This window comes from Desmodus rotundus, chromosome 7 (genome assembly GCF_022682495.2).
Source record: "Desmodus rotundus isolate HL8 chromosome 7, HLdesRot8A.1, whole genome shotgun sequence".
Taxonomy (NCBI): Eukaryota; Metazoa; Chordata; class Mammalia; order Chiroptera; family Phyllostomidae; genus Desmodus; species Desmodus rotundus.
This window is the reverse complement of record NC_071393.1, coordinates 64,157,576-64,182,925: the sequence shown is the minus strand read 5'-3', so window position 1 is coordinate 64,182,925 and position 25,350 is coordinate 64,157,576. Positions and strand designations below refer to the sequence as shown.

Here is a 25,350-nt window from a genome sequence, read left to right as displayed (position 1 = left end):
TGCTTCAGAGAAAATTAAGGTTTGCACATACACATCAAGTAGATAGAAATTATCCTTTAAAAACCTAGTAAATTTTTACCTAATCCTTTCATTCAATTTATATCTATCAATCAGGTGTGTATGTATATATGTATCCATTCATCTACTTAAATAATATTTGTATTTTTCTAATCTAATAGGTTTGAAACACATGACTTTGGAAACCAACAATTCCTTGAATAATATACATTGTCTTTTGAGATCAGGGCTACATTACCTTCTCTAATATAAATTTTTAATGTTTTTACTCATGCACAGTCTAATGTCCAGCCACTCTAAGTTAATTTGTGCCCAGAATTCTGTTATCCCATTCTTTTTACCGGGATATCTATTGATGGCATGGTGCAAGTCCCAGTTCAAGCATGTCCTGCATCAGAACCCTTCTTTAACTGGTCCCAGAAGCACAGTTCATTACTCTTTTTCATCACATCGTATAGACACACAGTTCTCTTTGGTGGGTTTTATCTGAGTGTACTTGAGTATTGGGACTAGGTTGACTGAAGGTTAGGACTGTGTCTCTAGCATGAATAAGACCCAAGTACTGCACATTTAGTAGGCACTTATTAGGCACTCAGTAAATATATATGAATATATGCAATATATATGAATTTATGCATTGATGAATAAATAAATGAAAAAGAAAAAACACATAAAAATTCAACAAACATTAAAAATATTCCCTGAGAGCACTGGAGTTTAATGAACTAGATTGTAGATTTGGGAATGAGGACTCTTACCGTTGTCTCCTGTTGGACTGTGATGGCATTTTTCTTTGACTGAAATCCAGATGGTATCAGATACAAATAAAAAAATTCCTTCTGTGCTTCAAAAATGTGCTCCTTACTTCTTTTAACTTCTACTATTTGTAATGCAGGTCCATCTTACTTTTAGGGCTGTTTTGGAACTTATCTTCAACTTATGTCTATATACCCTGTTGTGCTAATATGAAAAACCAAATTGCTTCTTCATGTTTTGATATTTCACCCATAAGGTTAAAATGTGAAGAAAATATCCAATGTTTCTTCAAACTCACAATGAGAGCTACCAAAAAATGCTGCATTACTGGATAGTCATAGCCCCACATCTTCTGATATTTACAGAATTTTTCCACCTTCTCTTATCTATTTGGAAATCAAAACTCCTCCAAATAGATTATTCTGGTACTTGCCAATTTTTTCTTCAAGTATAGTCTTAGAAATATTTAATTTACCTATTTATAGTTTAGAAGAAATATAAAGAAATTAAAATTGATTTAATTATCTTCTATTTTTTATTAGGGCTATGTAAAATATAAACACACCTGAAAGATTGTAATAAAATTTTAAATTCTTCCAGGGCAAAGGAACCATATATTCTCTATGCTTTGATTTGTGACCTTAGCTTGTAATATTATGCCACCTGTGTGTTCTCAATAGACTTCATATTTATAATAAAAAATAAATGCTTCTATATATGCTAATCTTGTGGCTTCCTGAGATCCCTTTCTTCCCTACTGTAAAATAATGTAATCTAAGTCAACATATCAAGTTGTCCTAGCATACAATTTTTGCATTCTAGAAGTATAAGGAAAAGAAGGATTAGGAGAGATAAATTCTAAACTGATTCTTATCTATGTATTGATAGGGGATTTTTCATCCTTATTGAAAGTATTTTCAGCAATTCTAAGTTAGGACAAAATGAGGAAGTGCTTTCTTTGACAGAAATAGCTTTAAATGAAAGTACTTGTGAAAGGGTGTGGCCTCTTGAAAGAATTAAAGCAGGTGTGAATTTAAAGTCATACTTCCAGCTGGCTGAGGAGACAGCAAGACCACTTCAGTTGTCAGTACCCTTTGGTGCTAGGAAATGGACAAGATCCTGGGAGCATTTTTAATTCTATGGCTTCAACTAGGCTGTGAGTTGTGGAGGAGAAATGCTAGGATATATCATTAATTTGGGCAAATGAGAAAATTGGGGTATGGACAAACTCCTCAGGTAGAAACTTTAAGAAGAAACTATGACTTGGGGGAGCCTAATGACTTTTTGTTATCTTTTCAAGCAGGGGTGAGTGGCCAACAGAAGGGAAAAAGTGACCAGCAGCAGGTGAAACAGAGCCCTGAATCTTTGGTATTACGAGAAAAAGAGATTTCAATTCTGAACTGTACGTATGATAACAATGCATTTGACTATTTCCCATGGTATCGGCAGTATCCTGGTAAAGGCCCTGAATTATTGATAGCCATACGTTCAATTGATAATAGAAAGGAAGATGGAAGATTTACAGTTTTGTTCAGCAGAAGTGCCAAACACTTCTCACTGCACATCAACGCCTCCCATCCTGGAGACTCAGCCACCTACTTCTGTGCAGCAAGTGCACAGTGTTCTCCAGGCACCTGCAGCCTGTTCCCTAACCTGCAGTGGCAGCTCCAGCAAACCCCTGCTATGTAAATGAAATATTCAAACATAAACAAAAAAATCTGTTTGGCCATAAAAGAGTCTTAATACATTTAAAAGGACTGAAATTATACAGAATTTATTCTCTGACCAAAATGGAATTGATTTAGAAAATCAGTTTAGAAAACCAGGTGCAAAAAGATGTCTAAAAATAACCAGATATTTGGAATTTAACATTAAACTTTAAAATAACCCATAGGTCAAGGAAACAATTATTATGGCTATTAGAAAATATTTTTGAAGAAAATATGATGAAAACGCACATATATAGATATGTATGAAATGCCACTAAAATAGTATATAGAAAAAATTATTATTTTAAATACCTTTACTACTAAAGAAGAAAGGTTGAAAAACAATGATCAAAGCTTTCAAGAAAAGAGGATAGAAAAATATAAACAAATTAAACCCAATGTAAGCTAAAAGAAGGAAATAATAAAAAAGTCAAATTGGTGAAATACAAAGCAACAATAGAGGTAATAAATTAAAAAGTTAATTTTCTTAAATTATTAATAAAATTGATATATGCCTGGCTGAATTATCAAGGGAGAAAAGAGAGAAAACATAAATTATAAATATAAGGAATGACCCTGGCCAATGTGACTCGGCTGATTGGAGCACTGTCGTTTGGACCAAAAGGTTGTGGGTTCAATCCCTGGGCCATCAGTCTCTCTCTCTTTCTCACTCTTAAAGCAATGAAAAAAAATTAAAATGTCCTTGGGTGAGGATAAAAATAAATAAATAAAGTATAAGGAATAAAAAAAACTGATACTACAGATTCTCTAACATTTAAACTAAAATAAATGTATATCATTAACAATTTCATGCCACTGAGTAAGAGTATAGAAATAGACCCACACAACCCTGGCTGGTGTGGCTCAGTGGAGTGAGCGTGGGCCTGCAAACCAAAGAAATAGACCCACACAAATGAGGAAAACTGATTTTTTTTTATGAGGCTGCAAAGGCAATTGAATAGAGGCAAGATAGTCTAATTAACAAATGGTGTGTGACAACAGGTTATTCATAGGCAAGAAATTGAACCTTGCTCTAAACTCACAACTTATACAAAAAATTTGAGGACAGTCTGAAACTGGGTCATTCATCCAAGTGTAAAAGGTAAACCTATAAATCTTTTTGAAAAAAATATAAGAGAATTAGGCAAAAAGATTTTTGACATGACACCAAAAAGTATAATCCATAAGAAAAAACCCTTAAAGTTCATAAAATTTCAAAAACTGCTAAAAGAATAAAAAAGACAAACCACAAATTGTTAGGAAATATTTGCAAAATAAATTTCCATCAAAAGACTGGTATTCAGAATATAAAGAACTGTCCTAACTCAAAGAGAAAACAAACAATGCAATTTAAAAATGGACAAAAGACTCACAGAGACCTTCACGAAAAGAGGGTATGAGATAGGGAAATTAGCATATAAATAAGTACATGAATGGATGTTTAACATCATTAACCAGTAGGGAAATGCAAATTAAAGCCACAGTAAGGTACCACTCCACATCAATCAGAATGGCTACAATAAAAATTATTGATAATACCAAATTCTGTCAAGGATGCAGAGAAACAGAATCACTTGTACATTGCTGGTGGGTGAATGGTACAGTAACTCTGGAAAACAGTTCATCAGTTTGACATAAAGTTAGAATTTCACTTACAACTCAGGAATCACACTCTTGGGTTCCTATGCTAGAGCAGTGATTTGCAATCCATGTGCCACCAGAAGTTTTAAAACATGGAATAACTGACTATTTAGTCAGGGGCACTGATCTCTTTTCCCTTAGGTTGTCAAATAAAAGTAAAATGATGACAGTCAACACAATAATAGCCATCCGGTTTGAATGAATCAAAATTATACCTACTTTTTGACACATCAGCAAAAATATATTTTTTTGGTGTGCTGCAGAATTTTAGTAATCAGTTTATGTGTGCATGAGATGAAAAATATAGAAAATCATTGTGCCAGAGAAGTGAAAAATTTATGTCCACATAAAAATCTGTACATGAATTTTCCTGGCAGCTACACTTGTGGTGGCCAGAAAACAGAAAACCACCCAAATACTCTTCACTGAGTGAATGGGTAGATGTACTGTGGTACATTCATACAATGGACTTTATTACTATTTAGTAATAAAACTGAATGGAATATTGATATGCGCAACAATATTGGATGGATCTCAAGGTCATTATGCTGACTAAAAAAAAAAGAAAAGAAAACCCATTTTAGAAGACAACATAGTATATGATTTCATTTATTAGATTATTATGATTACATACATAATGTATGATTTCAATATTCTCTAAAGGACAAAACTGTAGGAATGGAAAAGAGACCAGTGGTTGCTATAGGTTATCAGGGGCTGCAGGAAGGAGGAAAGTGAGCAGGTTCTTTAGAGTAATGAAACAGTTTTGTATCTTTTTGTTGTTGTTGTTCAGCATTTTTAATGAATTCTATCTTTGTCACAATTGTATTATGTTTACAAGACATCTTTTTATGACTTTAGTATCAGCATTTTCATTTTTCCATTTTCCAGTAATTTATATAAAATAAGGGAAAATTAATAATATATTCAATTAATAACACAAATCACACACTACAATGCAGAGAAAGATGATGACAATGCAATAATCAAAATGTTGGCTCGCTGACAGCATGACCAAAGTACAAAGGTCCAAATTTGCACACGTAATATGGTTTAGAAGTGACACTATATATATATATAGTGTGTGTGTGTATATATATATATATTTAAAAATACATGGCCTGTAAAAAGTCAAACATATAAACAGCAAGATTTTTAAAAAATATTCTATTCCAAGTAATAGCTTCTTAATTTTTTTTAAAAAGCAGAAAATTCAAATATTCCCTGAACACTATCATTATATATGAATTGTTGAACTGTATTTGAAGATAAAAATCAAATCCATCCATCCTGTCAGCCTTATTTTACCTTCCCTAACCTTCTCAATCTCTGTAAATTGCATCATTATACTTTAAGGTGCTCAGTCCAAAAACTGAAGTTATTCTTAATTCTTCAGTTCTTCTTTCAGCCTCACATCCAATATAACAATTAAGCTTATTGTTTTTACATTCAGAATGTAACCAGAGGAGATCCAAGATGGCAGAAGACTAAGTGGTAGGTGCACAAACCACCTATCAGGACCAAACTGAATTACAGCTAAACTGTAGAGAAATCATCCTGGAAATCTTCTAGCTGGAGAGAAGTCTTATAACCAAGGACAGACAAAACAAATCACTTCACCACAACCTGACTGGTAGGGAGTGTGGAGGAGGAATGAGAGAGCTGGCTGGACTACTATGAGTGGCAGCTGAAGTTCCAGAGGGATATTTCAGTGGCAACGGCGGGATCCCCTGAGAAGTGTGGGGTCTAAATCCCAAGCTGGACTCCCCAGCCTACAGAGCCACAGCTGGGAAAGGATCTCAGATAACATCCAACTATGAAAAGTAAGGGGGATTCTGTCCACCAAGGAGAGACAGCTAGAAATGCAGAGAGCCCCTTAAAGGGCCAACACACAAAATTCCATTTGTAGCTAATTACCCTGATTCTGGCAGAGGGAAGGCAGAGTGGACTAGTGACTGTGAGGAGAGTCTGGGGCTGGTGGCTCTGGGGAGAGAACTAATGGAACAGCCTCCAGGATCCCTGTGCTGAGTCATTCTCCATACTGCAGAAGCCATTAACTCAGAGCATTCTTCTCTGAGTGACATCAAACTGAGAGGAAGCAACAGCCCTGCCTACAGGAATTTCTTTGCCCCACCTTGTAATGCTTAAGCTGGAATGCTGATTACAGCTTAAGTCTATATCAGTGATTAAGTTTAACAACTAAGGCAGATGTCTGGGAGCTCTGAGACTTTACCTGACTCTCCCCACAGGCCCAGCATTGGTAAAAGTCCACCTTGGTGAGCAGTCTGATTCTTTCTGCACACAAATAGGTCCAGAACAAGAGACTCAAGCTGTGCTGATAGTTCCAAACAAGCTGTCCAGGGACAGTTACAGGCAGTTTCTGACATAGCTCTACATAAGAGTCAATGCAGACCTACCTAATACAAACACAAATATTTTTTTTAAAAGAAGGGGGCTCCAAATGAAAGAACAGAGAATTCTACAGAAAAAGAGCTAACTGAAATTGAGGCATGCAATTTATCAGATATAGAGTTTACGGTAATGATTATAAGTATACTCAACAGTGTGAAAAAAGACATAGAAGCAATAAAAAAGGATCAGTCAGAAATAAAGAATGCAATATCTGAAATTAATAAGACACTGAAAGGAACAAACACTATGTTAAAGGAAGCAGTGGATCGAGTCAGCAATTTGGAAGACAAGGAAGAAAAAAACAACAAAGCAGAGCAGCAAAAAGAAAAAAGAATTAAAAAGAATGAAGAGGGCTTAAGAAACCTTTGGGACAACATGAAACAGAACATCTGCATCATGGGAATACCACAAGGAGAAGAGGGAGAGGAAGGAACCAAGAACCTATTTGAATAAATAATGACTGAAAATTTCCCTAGTCTGGTGAAAGAAAAAGACATACAGGTCCCAGAAGTTCATAGAACTCCAATAAGATGGACCCAAAGAGGCCTGCACCAAGACACCCAAAACTAATTTTAAAGAATATAACCACCCTTATGTTCATTGCTGTGCGATTTACATTTGCCAAGATATGGAAGCAACACAAGTGCCCATCAGTAGATGAGTGGATAAAACAACTATGGACATTTACACAATGGAATACTACTGGGCAGTAAAAAAGAACATTTTACCTTTTGCAACAGCATGGATGGACCTGAAGAATATTATGCTAAGTGAAATATGCCAGAGAAAGACAAATATAATATGGTTTCACTCATATGTGGAATCTAATGAACTAACAAGCAAAATAGAGACAGACTCATAGATAAAGAGTAAGGTGAGCTCTTTATGAGGGGGGTAGAAGGATTGAGCAAAAGGAAAAAAGACTCATGGACATGGACAATATAGTGTGCTGATTACAGTGAGGAGGGTGCTATGAGGGGTTAAATGGTAATGGAAAAAAAATAATTTTTTTAAATGTAACTAGAATCTGACCATGTTTCATTATTTCCTGTTACCCTCCTTTTTCCAACACCTGTTTTCTTTTGCATGTATTACATCTATTGGCCACTCCAGTGGTTCGCTGCCTCTGTCTTGCTTCTGTACCACAGAAGTGTAGTGTTACCACAGCAGCTAGATTGATCCTTCTAAAATGCAAATCATATCCTGTCACTCTTCTGCCTCAAACTTTCCAGCAGATTTGTACTTCATTCAGAGTAAAATTCAAGTTATTTACAACAGCTCACAGTGCTGTATACAGCCCTCCTTCCAATGCATCTCTGATCTGATCTCTCCCAGGCTCTCTTCCTGACTCACAGGCCACTCTGCTAATCCAGGAACGTGCTAACTAGCCTTTCACATACAGACTTACTATTTATTCAGCATGGAACTGTCTTTCCTCAGACACACAAATGGCTTGCCATCTCCCTATTTTTAGGTCTTTATTAAAATAACTACTTTTTAGTGACACTTTCCCAAACCTGACTGTTTGTTCCTTTTTAATATTTTTTAATTTTTATTTATTTATTTATATTTTTTACAGTTGTCCTATTTCCCCCCTTCACTCCACTCCATCCTGCCCACCCCCACCCTCCCACATTTCCCCCCTATAGTTCATGTCCATGGGTCATACTTATAAGTTCTTTGGCTTCTACATTTCCTACACTATTCTTAACTTCCCCCTGTCTATTTTCTACCTACCATTTATGCTACTTATTCTCTGTACCTCTCCCCCTCCCACTCCCCTATTGATAACCCTCCATGTGATCTCCATTTCTGTGGTTCTGTTCCTGTTTTAGTTGTTTGCTTAGTTTGCCTTTGTTTTTGTTTTAGGTGTGGTTGTTAATAATTGTGGGTTTGCTCTCATTTTTACGGTTCATATTTTTTATCTTTTTCTTAGATAAATCCCTTTAACATTTCATATAATAAGGGCTTGGTGATGATGAACTCCTTTAACTTGACCTTATCTGAGAAGCACTTTATTCTAAATGATAGAATGGAATGCCCTTCCATTCTAAATGATAGCTTTGCTGGATACAGTAATTTTGGATGTAGGTCCTTGCCTTTCATGACTTTGAATGCTTCTTGCCAGCCCCTTCTTGCCTGTAAGGTCTCTTTTGAGAAATCAGCTGACAGTCTTATGGGAACTCCTTTGTAGGTAACTCCTTTTCTCTTACTGCTTTTAAGATTCTCTCCTTCTCTTTAATCTTGGGTGATATAATTATCATGTGTTGTGGTGTGTTCCTTCTTTAGTCCAGTTTCTTTGGGACTCTCTGAGCTTCCTGGACTTGCAAGTCTATTACTTTTGCCAGAATGGGGAAGTTTTCCTCCATTATTTTTTTCAAATAAGTTTTCAATTTTTTGCTCTTCCTCTTCTCCTTCTGGCACCCCTATGATTTGGATGTTGGAACATTTAAAGTTGTTCTGGAGGTTCCTAAGCCTCTCCTCATTGTTTTGAATTCTTGTTTCTTCATTCTGTTCTGGTTGAATGTTTATTTCTTCCTTCTGGTCCAAATCGTTGATCTGAGTCCCAGTTTCCTTCCCTTCACTGTTTTTTCCCTGTAAATTTTCCTTTATTTCACTTTGCATAGCCTTCACTTTTTCCTTTACTTTGTGTCCATACTCAATCATTTCTGTGACCATCCTGATTACCAGTGTTTTGAACTCTGCATCTGATATGTTGGCTATCTCCTTGTCGCTTAGTTCTTTTTCTGGAGTTTTGATCTGTTCTTTCATTTGGGCCATAGTTCTTTGTCTTGAGGCACCTGGTAAGTTGTAAGGGGCAGAACCTTAGGTATTCATCAAGGTGGGATAACCCACATAGCTGCATTTTGGTGCTGTATGTTGGGGAGGAGTCTGAAAGGGAACAATGCTGCTTCCTGGGCTCTCAGCCAGCTTTCAGTCATTTCCCCCGCTATCTACAAGCAAATTGGGCCCATATGGTGCTGATTCTTGGGTGCATGGGTTTGTGTATGTTCTAGGATCCCTGTGAGTCTCTCCAATGAACACTCCTATGAAGCTGGGAGTTCCTCCCTGCAGCTGCAACCTCCACAGGTTTTTACAGCCAGAGGTTTTGAGGCTTTCATTTCCTGTGCTGGAACCCTGGGTTGTGCAGTCTGTCTCACTCCCCAGTTGTTCCTCCTGGTTTATCTGTCAGCAAATGTGGGACCACCCACTCCTCCAGCTGCTGCCTCAACTGCCTGTCCAAGCCTTGCTGCATATCCTCTCTGCCCTGGCTGCCCATCTCTGCCCTTCCTACCAGTCTGAATGAATGTTTCTTCTTTAATTCCTTGGTTGTTGGACTTCCATACAGTTTGATTTTCTGGCAATTCTGGTTGTTTTTGTTTTTAAATTTGTTTTTTTCCTTCTTTTGGTTGTACGAGGAAGCAAAGCATATCTACCTATGCCTCCATCTTGGACAGAAGTCAGGAGAAGGGGGAGAATAAAACACAATTTAAAAGTGACATTAAAACGTTTTTTTCCTGACACCAATATAGTATCATTAGATTTTTCACTTGAAAACATAAAATTGAACGAGGCAGGAACATTCACCTTGAACTCTGACTTTACTGAGAATGAAAAAAAAAACAAATTAGGTTAGAGGAATTAGAAAATAAGACCCACTCTGGGTGGATCAGAATTTGTGTTTACTACAGTGGTTCCATGACATCTCTAGAAACAAAGAAGTGTTGTTAATTTACAATTTGCCTTTCTTTCTTTACAATTTCTCTTTCTTTCTTTCTCCCAATTAATCAGTGCTTACATATCTGACTGAGGTGCTTTGAAAATATAAATGTATTCTTAAAGAATTAAAGAGTATGCATTTTAAAACATCTAACTACATACAAATATTTTAAATAATGTTTTAACCAACATTTCTTGGCAGATTTACCATCTATAAAAGGGAGCATTCAAATCAAGAACTGAAAGTGTTTTGACATTGAAATAAATGATTTCACTAGAGGTATAAAGGAGTTGTTGAATTTAATAATTTAATGTAAAAGTATTTGTGTAAATTTGAAAATTTTCAGAACTAACGTGGTCATTCTTGGTATACAGGTCAGTTGCTTTCATTTGATGCCATTTCATCTATTTTGGTGTAACCTCACAAATATCTGAGAGTTATAATTCTGAAATAAAATAAAATAAGATTCCAGTGATAGCAACCATGCAATTAGAGAGTAACTTATTATATAATTCAAATAAATCTTAATCATTTTCACTGGTGGAATAAAAAACCTTTGGAATGGGTAAATCTGCTTCTAGTTCCCTTTCTGACACTAAGCTGATAACCTTGGGCAAATCATGCAAACCCTCTTGTTGTATATTCTCATTAATGAGATAAGTATGTTGAGCAAAATGCTCCACAATCACCTTTATCCATCTTGGATTCTTTCATTTTTGCATGGGAGTCCTAATTTATTATTATTTTTTTTTTTGGTCAGGGAGTTGGTTGTTGTTATTTGGTTTCATAAGAAATTTATTGAACTTTGCAAAAGGCAAGAACTTTCTTGTCATTTTTTGTTGCAAAAACTATGACAATATATTAAATTCAGCGATGAGAATTTCTCTCTCTGTCTCTAAATCATTATCTACACACACACCTAAATATTACATGTCTCCATGTGTGTATATACATATATACTGTATACATGTAAAGTAATATAGAGATCTGTCCAGAAGAAGTCCAGCCATTGTTAACATAATGAGAATGGTTTGTGCAACATCAATGTAACCTGACAGCCAAGGAGACTGTACTGGAATGCACATGTGTGAACATTGATGACTTCATTGTACTAGTCAGTGGGGGTGGTAGACACCATCAAATGAGCATTTGTACTGTGTAGCCAGCACGTTCAAAATGACTGAGTGAGTAGAGCAATGAATCTGTGTCAAATTTTGAGTTAAGCTTGAACATTCCTCTGCGGAAATTATTCGGATGATTCAGAAGGCTGCAGCTATGGGCAGCTGGTGATTGGCAACTTCATTACAATGCAGCTGCTCATGTATCACATCTCCAGCAGAGTTTTCTTAAGAAACATCAAATCACCTAGGTAACTCAGCACCCTACAGCCTAGATTTGGCACCCTACAACTTCTGCCTTTTCCCAAAACTAAAATCACCTTTGAAAAAGAAGAGATATCAGACTCTTGATGAGATTCATGAAAATACTATAGCGCAGATAATGGAGATTGGGAGAACTGTGTGAGGCCCCAAAGTGCCTACTTTGAAGGGGACTGAGGCATCATTGTCCTATGTACAATGGTTCTTGTGTCTTGTATCTTCTTTAATAAATGTGTCTATTTTTCATATTACATGGTTGGATACCTCCTGGACATAACTAATTAAAATAGAAAAGATATGGAGAAAGATACATTCAGTTATTAATCTTCATTAATTGATCAGGGTGGGAATTAAAAGAAGGAATGTCTGAGGTTTTAATATAAACATTTACACAGCTTTATTCACTGACTTATTATAATGAACATTTGTTACATTTGTGGTTAAAAAATCCAATTATTGTATGCATATGTTCATGTATACATACTCATTATATTTACTATACATATTTACCAAACCCATCAATAACAACATATACATAAACTTGGACTTGTCTGTAATTGCTTTTTTCCTACTTAACTCACCAAATGTGTAATATGGGCAAAATTTTGCAACAAAAGTTTTTCCTTAATCATAGCCAACACCATGTAAAAGGTTCAGAGCTTTTATTAAATATTTTTGAAAACCTGAAAACTTCTACAGGAAAAAAACTGGCAGTGTGGTTATGGACTTAGTGTAAATCTAAAAATAAACTCATACCTGTATGATGGTGCAACATCAATGTAACCTGACAGCCAAGGAGACTGTACTGGAATGCACATGTGTGAACATTGATGACTTCATTGTACTAGTCAGTGGGGGTGGTAGACACCATCAAGAGATGAGTAATGAATGATACTCTGATTCATTATTTCAGGGATTCACATTCTTCAAATGTGAATAAATAATTTTCTATTTCTGGGGATCATGATTCAGATAAAATGTTGTCTGGAATGTCATGCAAAATTTGGAAAGAGGGTTACCAGATATTATAATAGAAAACATAAACCTCCTGCCAGCTGCCCTGGTCTCAAAATTTAGCTTAGTAAGTGATGAAAAGTAGTTCCCCAGTTGCACTGTGAAAAAAAGAGAACAAAAGTAACATTAAGACAGACATGCAAATTGGAATCAGTCCCCGCAGCTCAGGATATGAATACAATTAGGATAAAGATAATAAAGATAGCATTCATTCATATCCTCACTTCTCTCAACCTTGGCTCATATGTCATGGCTTCAGTGAGCCATCCTCTGTCTCTTCTGAAAAAATTCTGTCTGACATACTTTTCTTCCACTTCTCTCCTTTTGCCAAACTTTAATTTATAAAATTTTTTTAACTTTAATTTTTTATTGTTATTCAATTATAGTTGTGTCCCTTTTCTCCCCATCCCTCCACCCCATCCCAGCCAAACCCCCCTCCCTCCCCCACCTCCACCCTCCCCCTTGATTTTGTCCATGTGTCCTTTAGAGTAGTTCCTGTAAAGCCCTCTCCTCACTGTCCCCTCCCCACTCCCCCCTATCAATTGTTAGATTGTTCTCAAATTCAATGTCTCTGGTTACATTTTGTTTGCTTTTTTTTTTTCTATTTATTATGTTGCAGTTAAAGGTGAGATCATATGGTATTTGTCCCTCACTGCCTGCCTTATTTCATTTAACATAATGCTCTCCAGTTCCATCCATGCTCTTGCAAAGGGTATAAGCTCCTTCTTTCTCTCTGCTGCATAGAATTCCATTGTGTAAATATACGATTGTTTTTGGATCCACTCATTTGCTGATGGGCACTTAGGTTTTTTCCAGTACTTGGCTATTGTAAATTGTGCTGCTATGGACATTGGGATGCACAGGTTCTTTTGGGTTAGTGTTTCAGGGTTCTTAGGGTATAATCCCAGCAGCGGAATTGCTGGGTCAAAGGGCAGTTCCATTTTCAGTTTTCTGAGGAAATTCCATCCTGTTTTCCACAGTGGCCTCACCAGTCTGCATTCCCACCAACAGTGCACTAGGGTTCCCTCTTCACCTCACCCTCTCCAACATTTGTTTGTGGATTTGTTTATGTTGGCCACTCTGACTGGTGTCAGATGGTATCTCATTGTGGTTTTAATTTGCGTCTCTCTGATGGCTAGTGATGCTGAGCATCTTTTCATATGTCTCTGGGCCCTCTGTATGTCTTCCTTGGAGAAGTGTCTGTTCAAGTCCTTTGCCCATTTTTTAAATGGGTTGTTTGTCTTCCTGGAGTGGAGTCATGTGAGTTCTTTATATATTTTGGAGATCAGGCCCATATCTGAGGTATCATTAGCAAATATGTTTTCCTATACTGTTGGTTCTCTTTGTAATTTGGTGCTGTTCTCTTTAGCCATGCAGAAGCTTTTTATTGTGATTAGGTCCCATTTGTTTATTCTTTCCTTTATGTCCCTTGCTTTAGGGGACATGTCTATGAGGATGTTGCTGCGTGGAATGTCTGAGATATTCCTGCCAAAGTTTTCCTCTAAGAGTTTTATGGTGTTACGACTTATGTTTAAGTCTCTTATCCATCTTGAGTTTATTTTTGTGTATGGCATAAGTTGGTGATTGAGTTTCCTTTTTTTGCATGTAGCTGTCCAGATCTCCAAACACCATCTGTGGAAGAGGCTGTTTTTGCTCCATTTTATGCTCCTGCCTCCTTTGTCAAATATTAATTGACCATGAAGACTTGAGTTTATTTCTGGGCTGTCTGTTCTGTTCCATTGGTCTATGTGCCTGTTTTTATGCCAGTACCAGGATGTTTTGATTACAGTGGTCTTCTAATACAGTTTGATATCAGGTATTGTGATCCCTCCTGCTTTGTTCTTCTTTCTCAAAATTGCTGCAGCTATTCGGGGTTGTTTAGGGTTCCATATAAATTTTTCAAATCTTTGTTCTATGTCTGTGAAATATGTCATGAGTACTCTAATAGGGATTGCATTGAATCTATAAATTGCTTTAGGTACTATGGCCATTTTGATGATGTTAATTCTTCCAATCCATGAGCATGGTACATGCTTCCATTTGCTTGTGTCTTCCTTAATTTCTTTCTTCAGTGTTGTGTAGTTTTCTGAGTACAGGTCATTTACCTCCTTGGTTAGGTTGATACCTAGGTACTTTATTTTTCTTGTTGCTATATCAAATGGGATTTTTTTTCCTGATTTCTGTTTCTGCAGTTACGTTGTTGGTGTACAGGAATGCCTTTGATTTCTGAGTATTGACTTTGTATCCAGCTGTTTTGCCAAATTCATTTATTAGGTCGAGTAGTTTTTTGGTGGAGTCTATAGGGTTTTCCATGTCCACTATCATGTCATCTGCAAACAGTAACAGTTTCATTTCCTCCTTTCCAATTTGGAGGCCTTTCATTTCTTTTTCTTGTCTGATTGCTGTGGCTAGGACCACCAGTACTATGTTGAATACGAGTGATGAGAGAGGGCATCCCTGTCTTGTTCCTGATCTTAGTGGGAATGCTCTAAGGTTTTGTCCATTGAGTGTGATGTGGGCTGTAGGTCTCTCATATATGGCCTTTATTATGTTGAGGAATGCTCCCTTTATTCCCACGTTGCTGAGTGTTTTTATCAGAAATGGGTGCTGTATCTTATCAAATGCTTTTTCCGCATCTCTTGATATGATCATGTGATTTTTGTCTTTGCAGTTATTGATGTGATGTATTATGTTTATTGATTTGCCAATATTGTACCATCCTTGCATCCCTGGGATGAATCCCACTTGGTCATGGTGGATGATCTTTTTAATGTATTGCTGGATGCGGTTTGCCAATATTTTGTTGAGAATTTTAGCGTCTATGTTCATCAGCGATATTGGCCTGAAGTTTTCATTCTTCATTGTGTCTTTATCTGGTTTTAGGATTAAGACGATGCTGGCTTCGTAAAAAGATTTTGGGAGTCTTCCATCAGTTTGGATTTTTTCGAATAGTCTGGGAAGGATAGGGGTTAGCTCTTCCTTAAATGCTTTGTAGAATTCTCCTGTGAAACCATATGATCCAGGGCTTTAGTGTGTTGGGGGTTTTTTGATGACTGCTTCAATTTCGTCTGCTGTTATTGGTCTGTTCAGGTTTTCTGCTTCTTCATTCAGTTTTGGAAGATTATATTTTTCTAGAAATGTGTCCATTTCACCTAGGTCTTCAAATTTCTTGGCATACAGTTCTTCGTAGTAATTTCTTACAATCCTTTGTATTTCTGTGGTATCAGTTGTAATCTCTCCTTTTTCATTTCCAATTGTGTTTATTGGGAATCTCTCTCTTTTTTTCTTGATGAGCCTGCTTGAAGGTTTTTCGATATTGTTTATCTTTTCAAAGAACCAGCTCCTGGATTCATTGATCCTTACAATTGTGCTTTTAGTCTCTATGTCCTTTAACTCTGCTCTGATCTTGGTTATTTCCTTCCTTCTGCTTGCTCTGGGCTGTCTTTGTTGTTGTTCCTCCAGTTCTTGTAGGCATAGGGTTAGGTTGTTTGTCTGAAATGTTTCTGTCTTTTTAAGGTAGGCCTGTATTGCTATGAACTTCCCTCTCAGGACTGCCTTTGTTGTGTCCCATAGGTTTTGGGTTGTTGTGAGTTCGTTTTCATTTGTTTCCAGAAAGTTTTTGATTCCTTCCCTAATCTCATTCTTGACCCATTCATTGTTTAATAGCATGCTATTCAATCTTCATGATTTTGAGTGTTTTTGTTTTTTTTCCTTTGGGGTTCATTTCTAGTTTCAGCCCCTTGTGTTCAGAGAAAATGCTTGATATGATTTCAGTTTTCTTGAACTTCTTCAGGCTTGCTTTGTGTCCTATCATGTGGTCTATCTTTGAAAAAGTTCCATGGACACTTGAAAAGAATGTGTATTTTGCTTCTTTGGGATGAAAAGCTCTATATATATCAGTTAAGTCCATTTCATCTAGGGTATTGTTAAGTGACACAATATCCTTGTGATATTTTGTTTGGAAGACCTGTCCATTTTTGACAGTGGGGTGTTAAAGTCCCCTACTATAATTGTATTGCTTTCTATATCTTTCTTGAAGTACTCCAAGATTTTCTTTATGTATTTGGGTGCTTCTTTGTTGGGTGCACATATATTTACAATGTTTATGTCTACTTGGTGGATTCTTCCTTTGAGTATCATGCAGTGACCTTTTGGGTCTCTCTTTATGGTCCTTCTTTGGAAGTCTATTTTGTCTGATATGAGTATTGCTACCCCTGCTTTTTTTCCCCTGTCCATTTGCTTGGAAAATTTCTTTCCAGCCCTTCACTTTCAGTCTGTGTAAGTCTTTTGCCCTGAGATGGGTCTCTTGTAGGCAGCATATGTGTGGGTCATGTTTTCTTATCCATTCAGCTCTTCTATATCTTTTGATTGGAGCATTTAATCCATTTACATTTAAGGTTATTATCGATAGGTAGTTATTCATTGCCATTTTTTCATACCTGTGTTCCTCTCTCTTTCTCTTTTCCTTCCTTTCCTTAAAGCCATCCCTTTAGCATCTCTTGCAGAGCTGGTTTGGTGGAGGTCTATTCTTTTAGACTTCTTTTGTCTGGGAAGCTCTTTATTTGGCCTTCTATCTTGATTGAGAGCCTTGCTGGGTAAAGTAGTCTTGGTTGCAGGCCTCTGGTTCTCATTACTTGGAATATTTTTTGCCATTCTCTTCTGGCTTGGAGCGTTTCCTTTGAGAAGTCAGCTGCTAGTCTTATGGGGGCTCCCTTGTGTGTTACTTCCCTTTTCTCCCTTGCTGTCTTTAAGATCCTCTCTTTGTCTTGGAATTTTGCCATTTTAATGATGATGTGTCTTGGAGGGGGCCTCTTTGGGTTCCTCTTGCTTGGGACTCTCTGTGTTTCCTGGATTTGGGTGACTTTTTCTCTCCTCAGATGAGGGAAATTTTCCATCATTACTTTTTCAAACAGGTTTCCTATCCCTTGCTCTTCTTCTCCTTCTGGTATTCCTATTATACAGATATTGTTACGTTTCATGTTGTCCTGCATTTCCCTTATTGCCTCTTCATTCTTTCTGAGCCTCTTTTCCTTTTGTTGCTCTTTCTGGGTGTTTTTTTCTACTTTGTCCTCCAGCTCGCTGATCCGATCCTCTGCTCATCAAGTCTGCTTTTCATTCCTTCTACTGTGTTCTTCAATTCAGAAATTGTATTCTTCATTTCCTCTTGGTCCTTGTTCAAAGTTCCTATTTCCTTTTTCATGTTGATATAGTTTGCAGTGAGTTCATTGTAGTTTCCCTGTAGTTTCTGGTAGTTCTCTGTGAGCTCCGAGAGCTCAGTGAGCTTCCTGATAACCATTGTTGTGAACTCAGTATCTACATGCCTCTTTTTCAGTTATCCTTCTTTCTGAGGCTTCCTCCTTTCCTTTCATTTGGGAATTGTTTCTTTGTCTTCCCATTGTTTGTGAGATTCTTGTTGTTAGCCTTTGCTTCTTAAATTTATCTCTTCTGACTCCCTGGGTTTATGGTATGAACTCTATGGTAGAATGCCAATGGGATTCAGTGGTGCTGTCTCCTTAATCTCCTGTGCACACTGGTCTTGAGCTGATGTTTATGGGTGTAACACAGTCTAACTCTGGTTTTTTCAGCACTCCAGGTTTTCTTGTCTTCTCTGTGGGAAAAAGAGAAAGGGGTGGGGGAAGAAGGGAAGTAGGGAAAAAGGGAATAGAAAAAGAAAGGAAGGAATGGAGAACAATAGAGAAAGATCAGAGGCATGATAAGAAGGAATTTTAACAAAAATTAAAACAAAAGAATAAATAAAACAAGGTAGGAAGAAGGAATACAAAGAAGAAAGAAGGACAGAAACGAAGTAGGAATTCAGGGGTAAAGGAGGAAAGAGAAAAAGAAAAAGTCTTCTGCTGGCTTTAAACCAGTCAGGTTAGTTCTGCTGGCCTTCCTGTCTGTGGAATGGAGGGGGTGGTTGGAAGGATTGGTTTCACTTTTCTCCCTTCTGAGCCACACTCTTCGCTGTTGTTCAGCCTCCAGTCCAGTTCATCTGGGTCCTTCTGCTCCCCACTAGGCCTTTAGTTCACCAGTTGTGTTCTCCTTGAGTTGCACCAATTAGGGGCAACTCACACTCCACCTTCTTGCTCTTTGCTGTCTTAGATTCTAGGGGCTCTCAGTGCTGCTATGGGGTAGTTCAGCCCTCTACTGGGTGAGTCTTTCCAGGAAATACAGTCTCCCCTAGGCCTGCAGCACCCCTCTGCTGGGTGTTCTGCCTTAATCCTAGAGAGCCAGTAGGCCCTGCAGGGCTCTGTGCACAGGGGTTAGGTAGGAGTTGTGGTCCCTAGCAGGCAGCCAGGCCGCTGTTCAGCTGATCTGCTGCTTTGGGCCTGGGTCGTGTGTGGCTGGCTGGTCCCCAGCTCTGTGCCTGAGTCGCGTGGGGCTGGCTGATCCAGCTTCTTTGGGCCTGAGTCACTCGGCCCTCGGGTCCACTGCTTTGGGCCTGTGGGTGGGGCAGCTAGCCTCTGCTCCCGTTGTGCACCCACCCGAGGTTTCAGGTGTGGGCCCCCAGTTCGCTAATCTGCGTGCACGCCACCAGGCTTCAGGTGAGCGCTGGGGCTGCTTATCCCGCGGTCACCGTCCAGGGGCTGAGGGGGGAGGGGCGCCAGAGGCCAGGGCTGCTGCAGAGAGTTCTCTAAATAGCTGCTGACTGCCTCTATTTTCTTTTCCTTTTTGAGAAATTCTTCCTTTTCAAGCCCCCCTGGTCCAAACAAGAACCTAGCTGCTCACGCAGCCCAGCCTGGCTCTCTCCCAAGAATCCTGCAGCAGACCCTGCGCCTGGGCCAGGGCTTCAGCAGCCCTGGTCCCCGCACTGGTCCCAGGGACCTTATTGTCCTTAAGCACTCTTCTTACCGTGTGATCTTTCAGTGTCCTCTATCTTTGGTCTCCGATCTTCATATATGCTGGAATACTGTTGGCTGTTTGCTCTGCTCCTCAGATCAGCTAGGTATTTCACTGGCATTGAGGGGAAGTGGACTCGCTCCCACCTATCTCGCCGCCATCTTCTCCCCTGTATAAATTTTTTTAATTTTCTCACTTAATTATTCTTTGTTTACATCACTAGAATAAAATTTTTATGTAGATAAGGGCTTGACCTATCTAATTAACTGCACTCTCACCAACATCTGGCATAGTCTTGGCATGCAGTAGATGCTTTATAAATACTTTCATAATAAAAGGTCTAATCTATGTAGTTCCAAAATCAGAAACATGGGATTAATTTGGACTTTTCAACTTTTCTTTCTTCAATTCCACATCAAATTTATCACTTTATTTTTTCAACTAAATTTCATCCCTTATCGTTGCCTTCCTTTCTATTCCTACTTTCACTACTTTGATTTTATGTCCTCATATGTATCAGCACAGTTTGCCTCTAATTTGCTGCAGCTATTTAGTGGTCAAGGGTTTTGGCTATGATCTTGTGCTCTCAATGATCTGCTTCATCCAGTATATTTAAATGTGTTTCAACTGCTTTGGAATTATTTTACTTAAGACCAAACATTCAAGTTATTTAGTAGTAAAAAACAAGTTTTGTTTTCTTGTATGTTGATATAAAACATAAATATTAAGTGAATGTGGTGAGTTTGATGGTCACAAACACCATTGCTGATCAATAGGATGGAATTGTGGAAGAAATGGGGCCACATGCGAAACCCAACAATCTCAGGGGAGGCCTGCATGGCAGCCTTACAAACTCAGAGCCTAAAGTAACCACATGGGATGGTTTGAAATTAAAACTTTCTAATTAAAAGCAGTTCATGGCGAATAGTCATGTCCTAGGATGGTATTTTTCCCTAACAAAGATCAGTCTTTACCTTAACTGAGCCTGTCTGTTGTCTTTTTTGCTTCTATGATAATGTAACCAATCTCAGAAGTTTCCTGCTTTGCTTTCTCCTGCCTCCCTAATCTACATCGGATTTGATTGTAATGTGGAAAATAAGGTGCTAAACTGCCATTCTCCAGAGCATTTCTTAATCCATTGAGATTTTGCTTCCAGGCAATTGTCATCAGTTTGGCTCAAATAAACTCACACAGAAATTCTCTACAAGTTTGAATGTTTCTTATGTTGACATAACAAAAGATGTGAAAAGGGTTGTAAATTAAGATTCATTATCTATCTATCTATATCTATCTATCATCTTTCATATGCTAGGCTAGTCCAAATGACCCTAGCATCAAATATAAAATTCAGATATTTAGTAATGTCCCACAAAACCAACATGAGTTTTCTTTTTTTTTAAATTTTTATTGTTATTTAATTACAGTTGTATGCCTTTTCTCCCCATCCCTCCACCCCACCCCAGCTGAACCTACCTCCCTCCCCCACCTCCACCCTCCCCCTTGATTTTGTCCATGTGTCCTTTAGAGTAGTTCCTGTAATCCCCTCTTCCCACTGTCCCCACCCCACTCACCCCTGGCTATTGTTAGATTGTTCTTAACTTCAATGTCTCTGGTTATATTTTGTTTCCTTTTTTCTTCTATTGCTTATGTTCCAGTTAAAGGTGAGATCATATGGTATTTGTCCCTCACTGCCTGCCTTATTTCACTTAGCATAATGCTCTCCAGTTCCATCCATGCTCTTGCAAAGGGTATAAGCTCCTTCTTTCTCTCTGCTGCATAGAATTCCATTGTGTAAATATACCATAGTTTTTGTATCCACTTGTTTGCTGATGGGCACTTAGGTTGCTTCCAGTACTTGGCTATTGTAAATTGTGCTGCTATGAACATTGGGGTACACAGGTTCTTTTGGATTGGTGTTTCAGGGTTCTTAGGGTATAATCCCAGCAGTGGAATTGCTGGGTCAAAGGGCAGTTCCATTTTTAGTTTTCTGAGGAAATTCCATCCTGTTTTCCACAGTGGCCTCACCAGTCTGCATTCCCACCAACAGTGCACGAGGGTTCCCTTTTCACCTCATCCTCTCCAACATTTGTTTGTGGATTTGTTTATGTTGGCCACTCTGACTGGTGTGAGATGGTACCTCATTGTGGTTTTAATTTGCATGTCTCTGATGGCTAGTGATGCTGAGCATCTTTTCATATGTCTCTGGGGCCTCTGTATGTCTCCCTTGGAGAAGTGTCTGTTCAAGTCCTTTGCCCATTTTTTAATTGGGTTCCAACATGAGTTTTCTAAAATTAGGAATAAAGGATCTGATGGAACAAATTGACTATTCCAGCACATAACTGAGTAGACAGAGAAATGAGTGAGAATCAGTGAAATATAGCAGCAATAGGGAAATAAGGAAGTCTGAGAAATTAGTAAATGAAAAAAGGGAAATTACTATATTTGGACTTGGCAATCTGGTTTCTTCTTAGTAGAGAAAAAAATAGTGAAGGCCATTGTTCACTTATTTTTTTACATTTTTTATTGTTGTTCAAGTACAGTTGTCTCCATTTCCCCACTACCACCACTCCCCCCACCCCAACCACCACCATCTCCCACCCCTGATCCCACCACCCCCTTGGTTTTGTCCATGTGTCCTTTATAGATGTTCCTGAAAACTCTTCCCCCTTCCCCCCCACTCACTGTTTATAGTTGTTGAATATAACTATGTTAGTAAACTTTCCTATAACTGTATTTAATTCTTGTTCTTTAGAACAGTGATATTATTTTTATCAGTTTTTCTTTATTGTTTTGGTCTTCAAAATTAACTCTTAGTCTACTCCAGATATTTTTTCATGAATTATTTTAGTACCCTTAGTCACAAACAAGAAAGAGAAAATGTCTTTTTAAAATGTTGTCTTAGCAAAGTTCATTTTTATGTGTGTATTCTACTGAGCACTTTGACATGTGGTACTTACTGGAAACAGCATCTTTTTTTTTTTTTTTTTTTGCTCGACGAATTGTCATTCTTTCTTTTAAGCCACATCAAGCATCGTTTGGTCCTCTGTGACCTTCTGTTCACCACCCTCAAAGATCTTCCCTAGAATGTGCCATAAGTATACTTTGTCCACACTTAGATTATAGATCTTAATTCATAGTAATGCTATATTATGCTTACATGTACTTTCTCCCTTTAGATAGTCATATTGAAGTCAGAATACAATGATTTACTTATAGTAAGCATATGACATATAGACATATGAAAAGATGAGTGGAAGAAGGAAGCAAGAATAAAAGAAGAAAAAGGAGAGAAAAAAGAGGAGGCAGAAGAAATTACTAAATGTTTCATATCTTAACCCACTTCAAAAGCCTTTCTTTTAAGTAATATAGATAAAATTACATAGAGCAAATAAAAGCAAAAAATGGAAATCCAATAATTAACCCTTTGAGTCAACTTTTTTCCCAAATCAAACAAAATATAAAAGTATCATATTTTTGATTCATTAGTTTGTAAATTATATGACCTAAATATACAAAGTACTAAAAATCATTAAATGATTTAGTTTATCTTGCTTTATGTATATATTATAAATGTATTATAATATATTATAATATATATATTATTATACTATGGCCAATGTCTTTTTACATACTTGATAACTAATAGTAACAACATGCTATAAATATTTTTCTTAATTATTTTAAATTTCCACTAATATTGCATAAAAATAGAGAATATAAGTGTTTGCTGTTATTTATTTTCAAGTTTTATTGTTTTGACATACAAAGAGATTAATAGTTATTTTCACAAAGAAAATATGAACAATAATAAGAATCATGTGTGGGTTGCCTTTTATTTAATATCTCTAAAACTTAATTACCTTTACCTTGATTGTGGTGGTAATGACACCAGCCTATCCATGTGATAACATTTCATAGTGTCATGCATGAAAAAAAGGACATGTAAAAACTGGTGAGTCAGAGTAATATGTGTCATTTAATAGCATTATATCAGCATCCTTGTTTTGATCATTCTACTGTGATCATTGGATCTAGATGTCATCAGTGAGAAACCCACAATGTTTTTGCAACTTCTATGTGAGTCAAAAATCATTTCAAAATAAAAAGTAAGCATGTGGGAAACCCAATTCAGAAACAATGTTGGAGTGTAAATGAGCAACCACTTCAGTAGTTTCTCATAGAATCAAACATACATCTACCACAGCCCAATGACTCTACTTCTGAGCATTTACTGAAGGGAATCACAAACATATATTCACAAAAAGACCTGTAGAAAATGGCCATAACAGCTTTATCCATAATAGCAATTAACTAGAGAAAATGTCCACAAATGACAGACTGTGTTATAAATCTACAATGGAGTGTCAGTCAGCTACAAAACAGACAGAACCACTGATACCCATAACAACATGCATAAACCTCAATAACATAATGCCTAGCAAGATTCCAGATAGAAAACATGTTGTATGATTCCATTTTTATGAAACTCTAAAATAGGCAAATTTATCCATAGTGAAATAATTTAGAACAATGGTAACCTCTTTGAGCTGAGAATTTTGGGGGGTGGGCACAAGGGATCTTGGTGAAGTGAAGGAAATATTCTATAGGTTGCTAGGTGTATGGTTCATCAATCTGCAATTTTCTAAATCTATACTTTTGACCCATTTGTTACACTATATAATTATACTTTAATAAAAAAATAAAGTACAAAAATTAAACAGGAACAAAAACAAAGCTACAAATGATGAAATTCGATGTTGATTATTTTTGATGAGCTGAAAAATAGACCAATATTTGACAATATTGGTCTATTATCAAATATTTAATGTAATATTATCAAGTATAAGGAGAGGAGATGATGACTTGTTTGTTACTTGTAGGGAAGCCAAGGAGGGGTTGAGCGCATTCACCTTAGAATAGGTTGGAGGCAAGAGAATAATCAAAACATAAAGAGTTGTAATCATAGCCATGCTTAGCAATAAATTTATTTCAGATAAGCACTTTAAATCTTATCAATATGAATTTACTAAACTTAGAAATTTTAAGTAATAAATTTCTTTCCAACACTTCCTTCAATATTAAGCTTTACGCTTGTCCTTTGTCAGATTTAATCACATCATTAAATCACAAGTAAATGTAAAACAATGTTTAAGACAAGCCAAATCTCCCAGCCTGGGTGTTACAACACATTTGAATGACCCAGCCAGAATCCACATTTCTTTTTTTTTTTTAATTTTAGTTTTTTATTGTTATTCAATTACAGTTGTGTGCCTTTTCTCCCCATCCCTCCACCATACCCCAGCTGAACCCCCCTCCCTCCCCCACCTCCACCCTCCCCCTTGATTTGGTCCATGTGTCCTTTAAAGTAGTTCCTGTAATCCCCTCTCCTGACTGTCCCCTCCCCACTCCCCCCTGTCCATTGTTAGATTGTTCTTAACTTCAATGTCTCTGGTTATATTTTGTTTCCTTTTTTTTTCCTATTTATTATGTTTCAGTTAAAGGTGAGATCATATGGTATTTGTCCCTCACCGTCTGACTTATTTCACTTAACATAATGTGAAACAGAATCCACATTTCAAAGGCAGCTGCTCTATACAGCTGAGTGACCTTGTACCTGTATTGTCAGGAACACGGAGAAGGGCCATTTCAACAAGAGGAAAATCTTATGTCATGCTGTTCCCCAGATGCTGTGGATACTCACAATCTCCTCCACTTAGTTACAAATAATTGCAAACCAGGGCAGCAAATACCTGTCAGCATCGAGAGGTGAAATGGAATAGAGAAGAAGACATCTCAACTAATTTTAAATTCTCTTCCCTGTGTGATGTGGATCCTGGCCAGCAGGATCCTGTGTTGTGGC

General features: G+C 37.3%; 1 protein-coding gene across 5 annotated transcripts in view; it reads left to right on the top strand.

Moving 5' to 3' along the window:
- The window catches only part of LOC112301565 (T cell receptor alpha chain constant), a 537,134-nt gene that overhangs the window by 139,981 nt on the left and 371,803 nt on the right, over positions 1-25,350 (top strand). The window contains exons 1-2 of one of the 5 annotated variants that reach the window (XM_071221942.1): positions 1,802-1,930; positions 2,078-2,176. The exons of the other annotated variants lie outside the window; for them this stretch is intronic. Coding sequence (XP_071078043.1) covers positions 1,882-1,930; positions 2,078-2,176 — 148 coding nt within the window. The 5' untranslated portion in view covers positions 1,802-1,881. Of the gene's footprint in view, positions 1-1,801; positions 1,931-2,077; positions 2,177-25,350 lie in introns of those variants that run through there. 5 annotated transcript variants of the gene reach the window in all.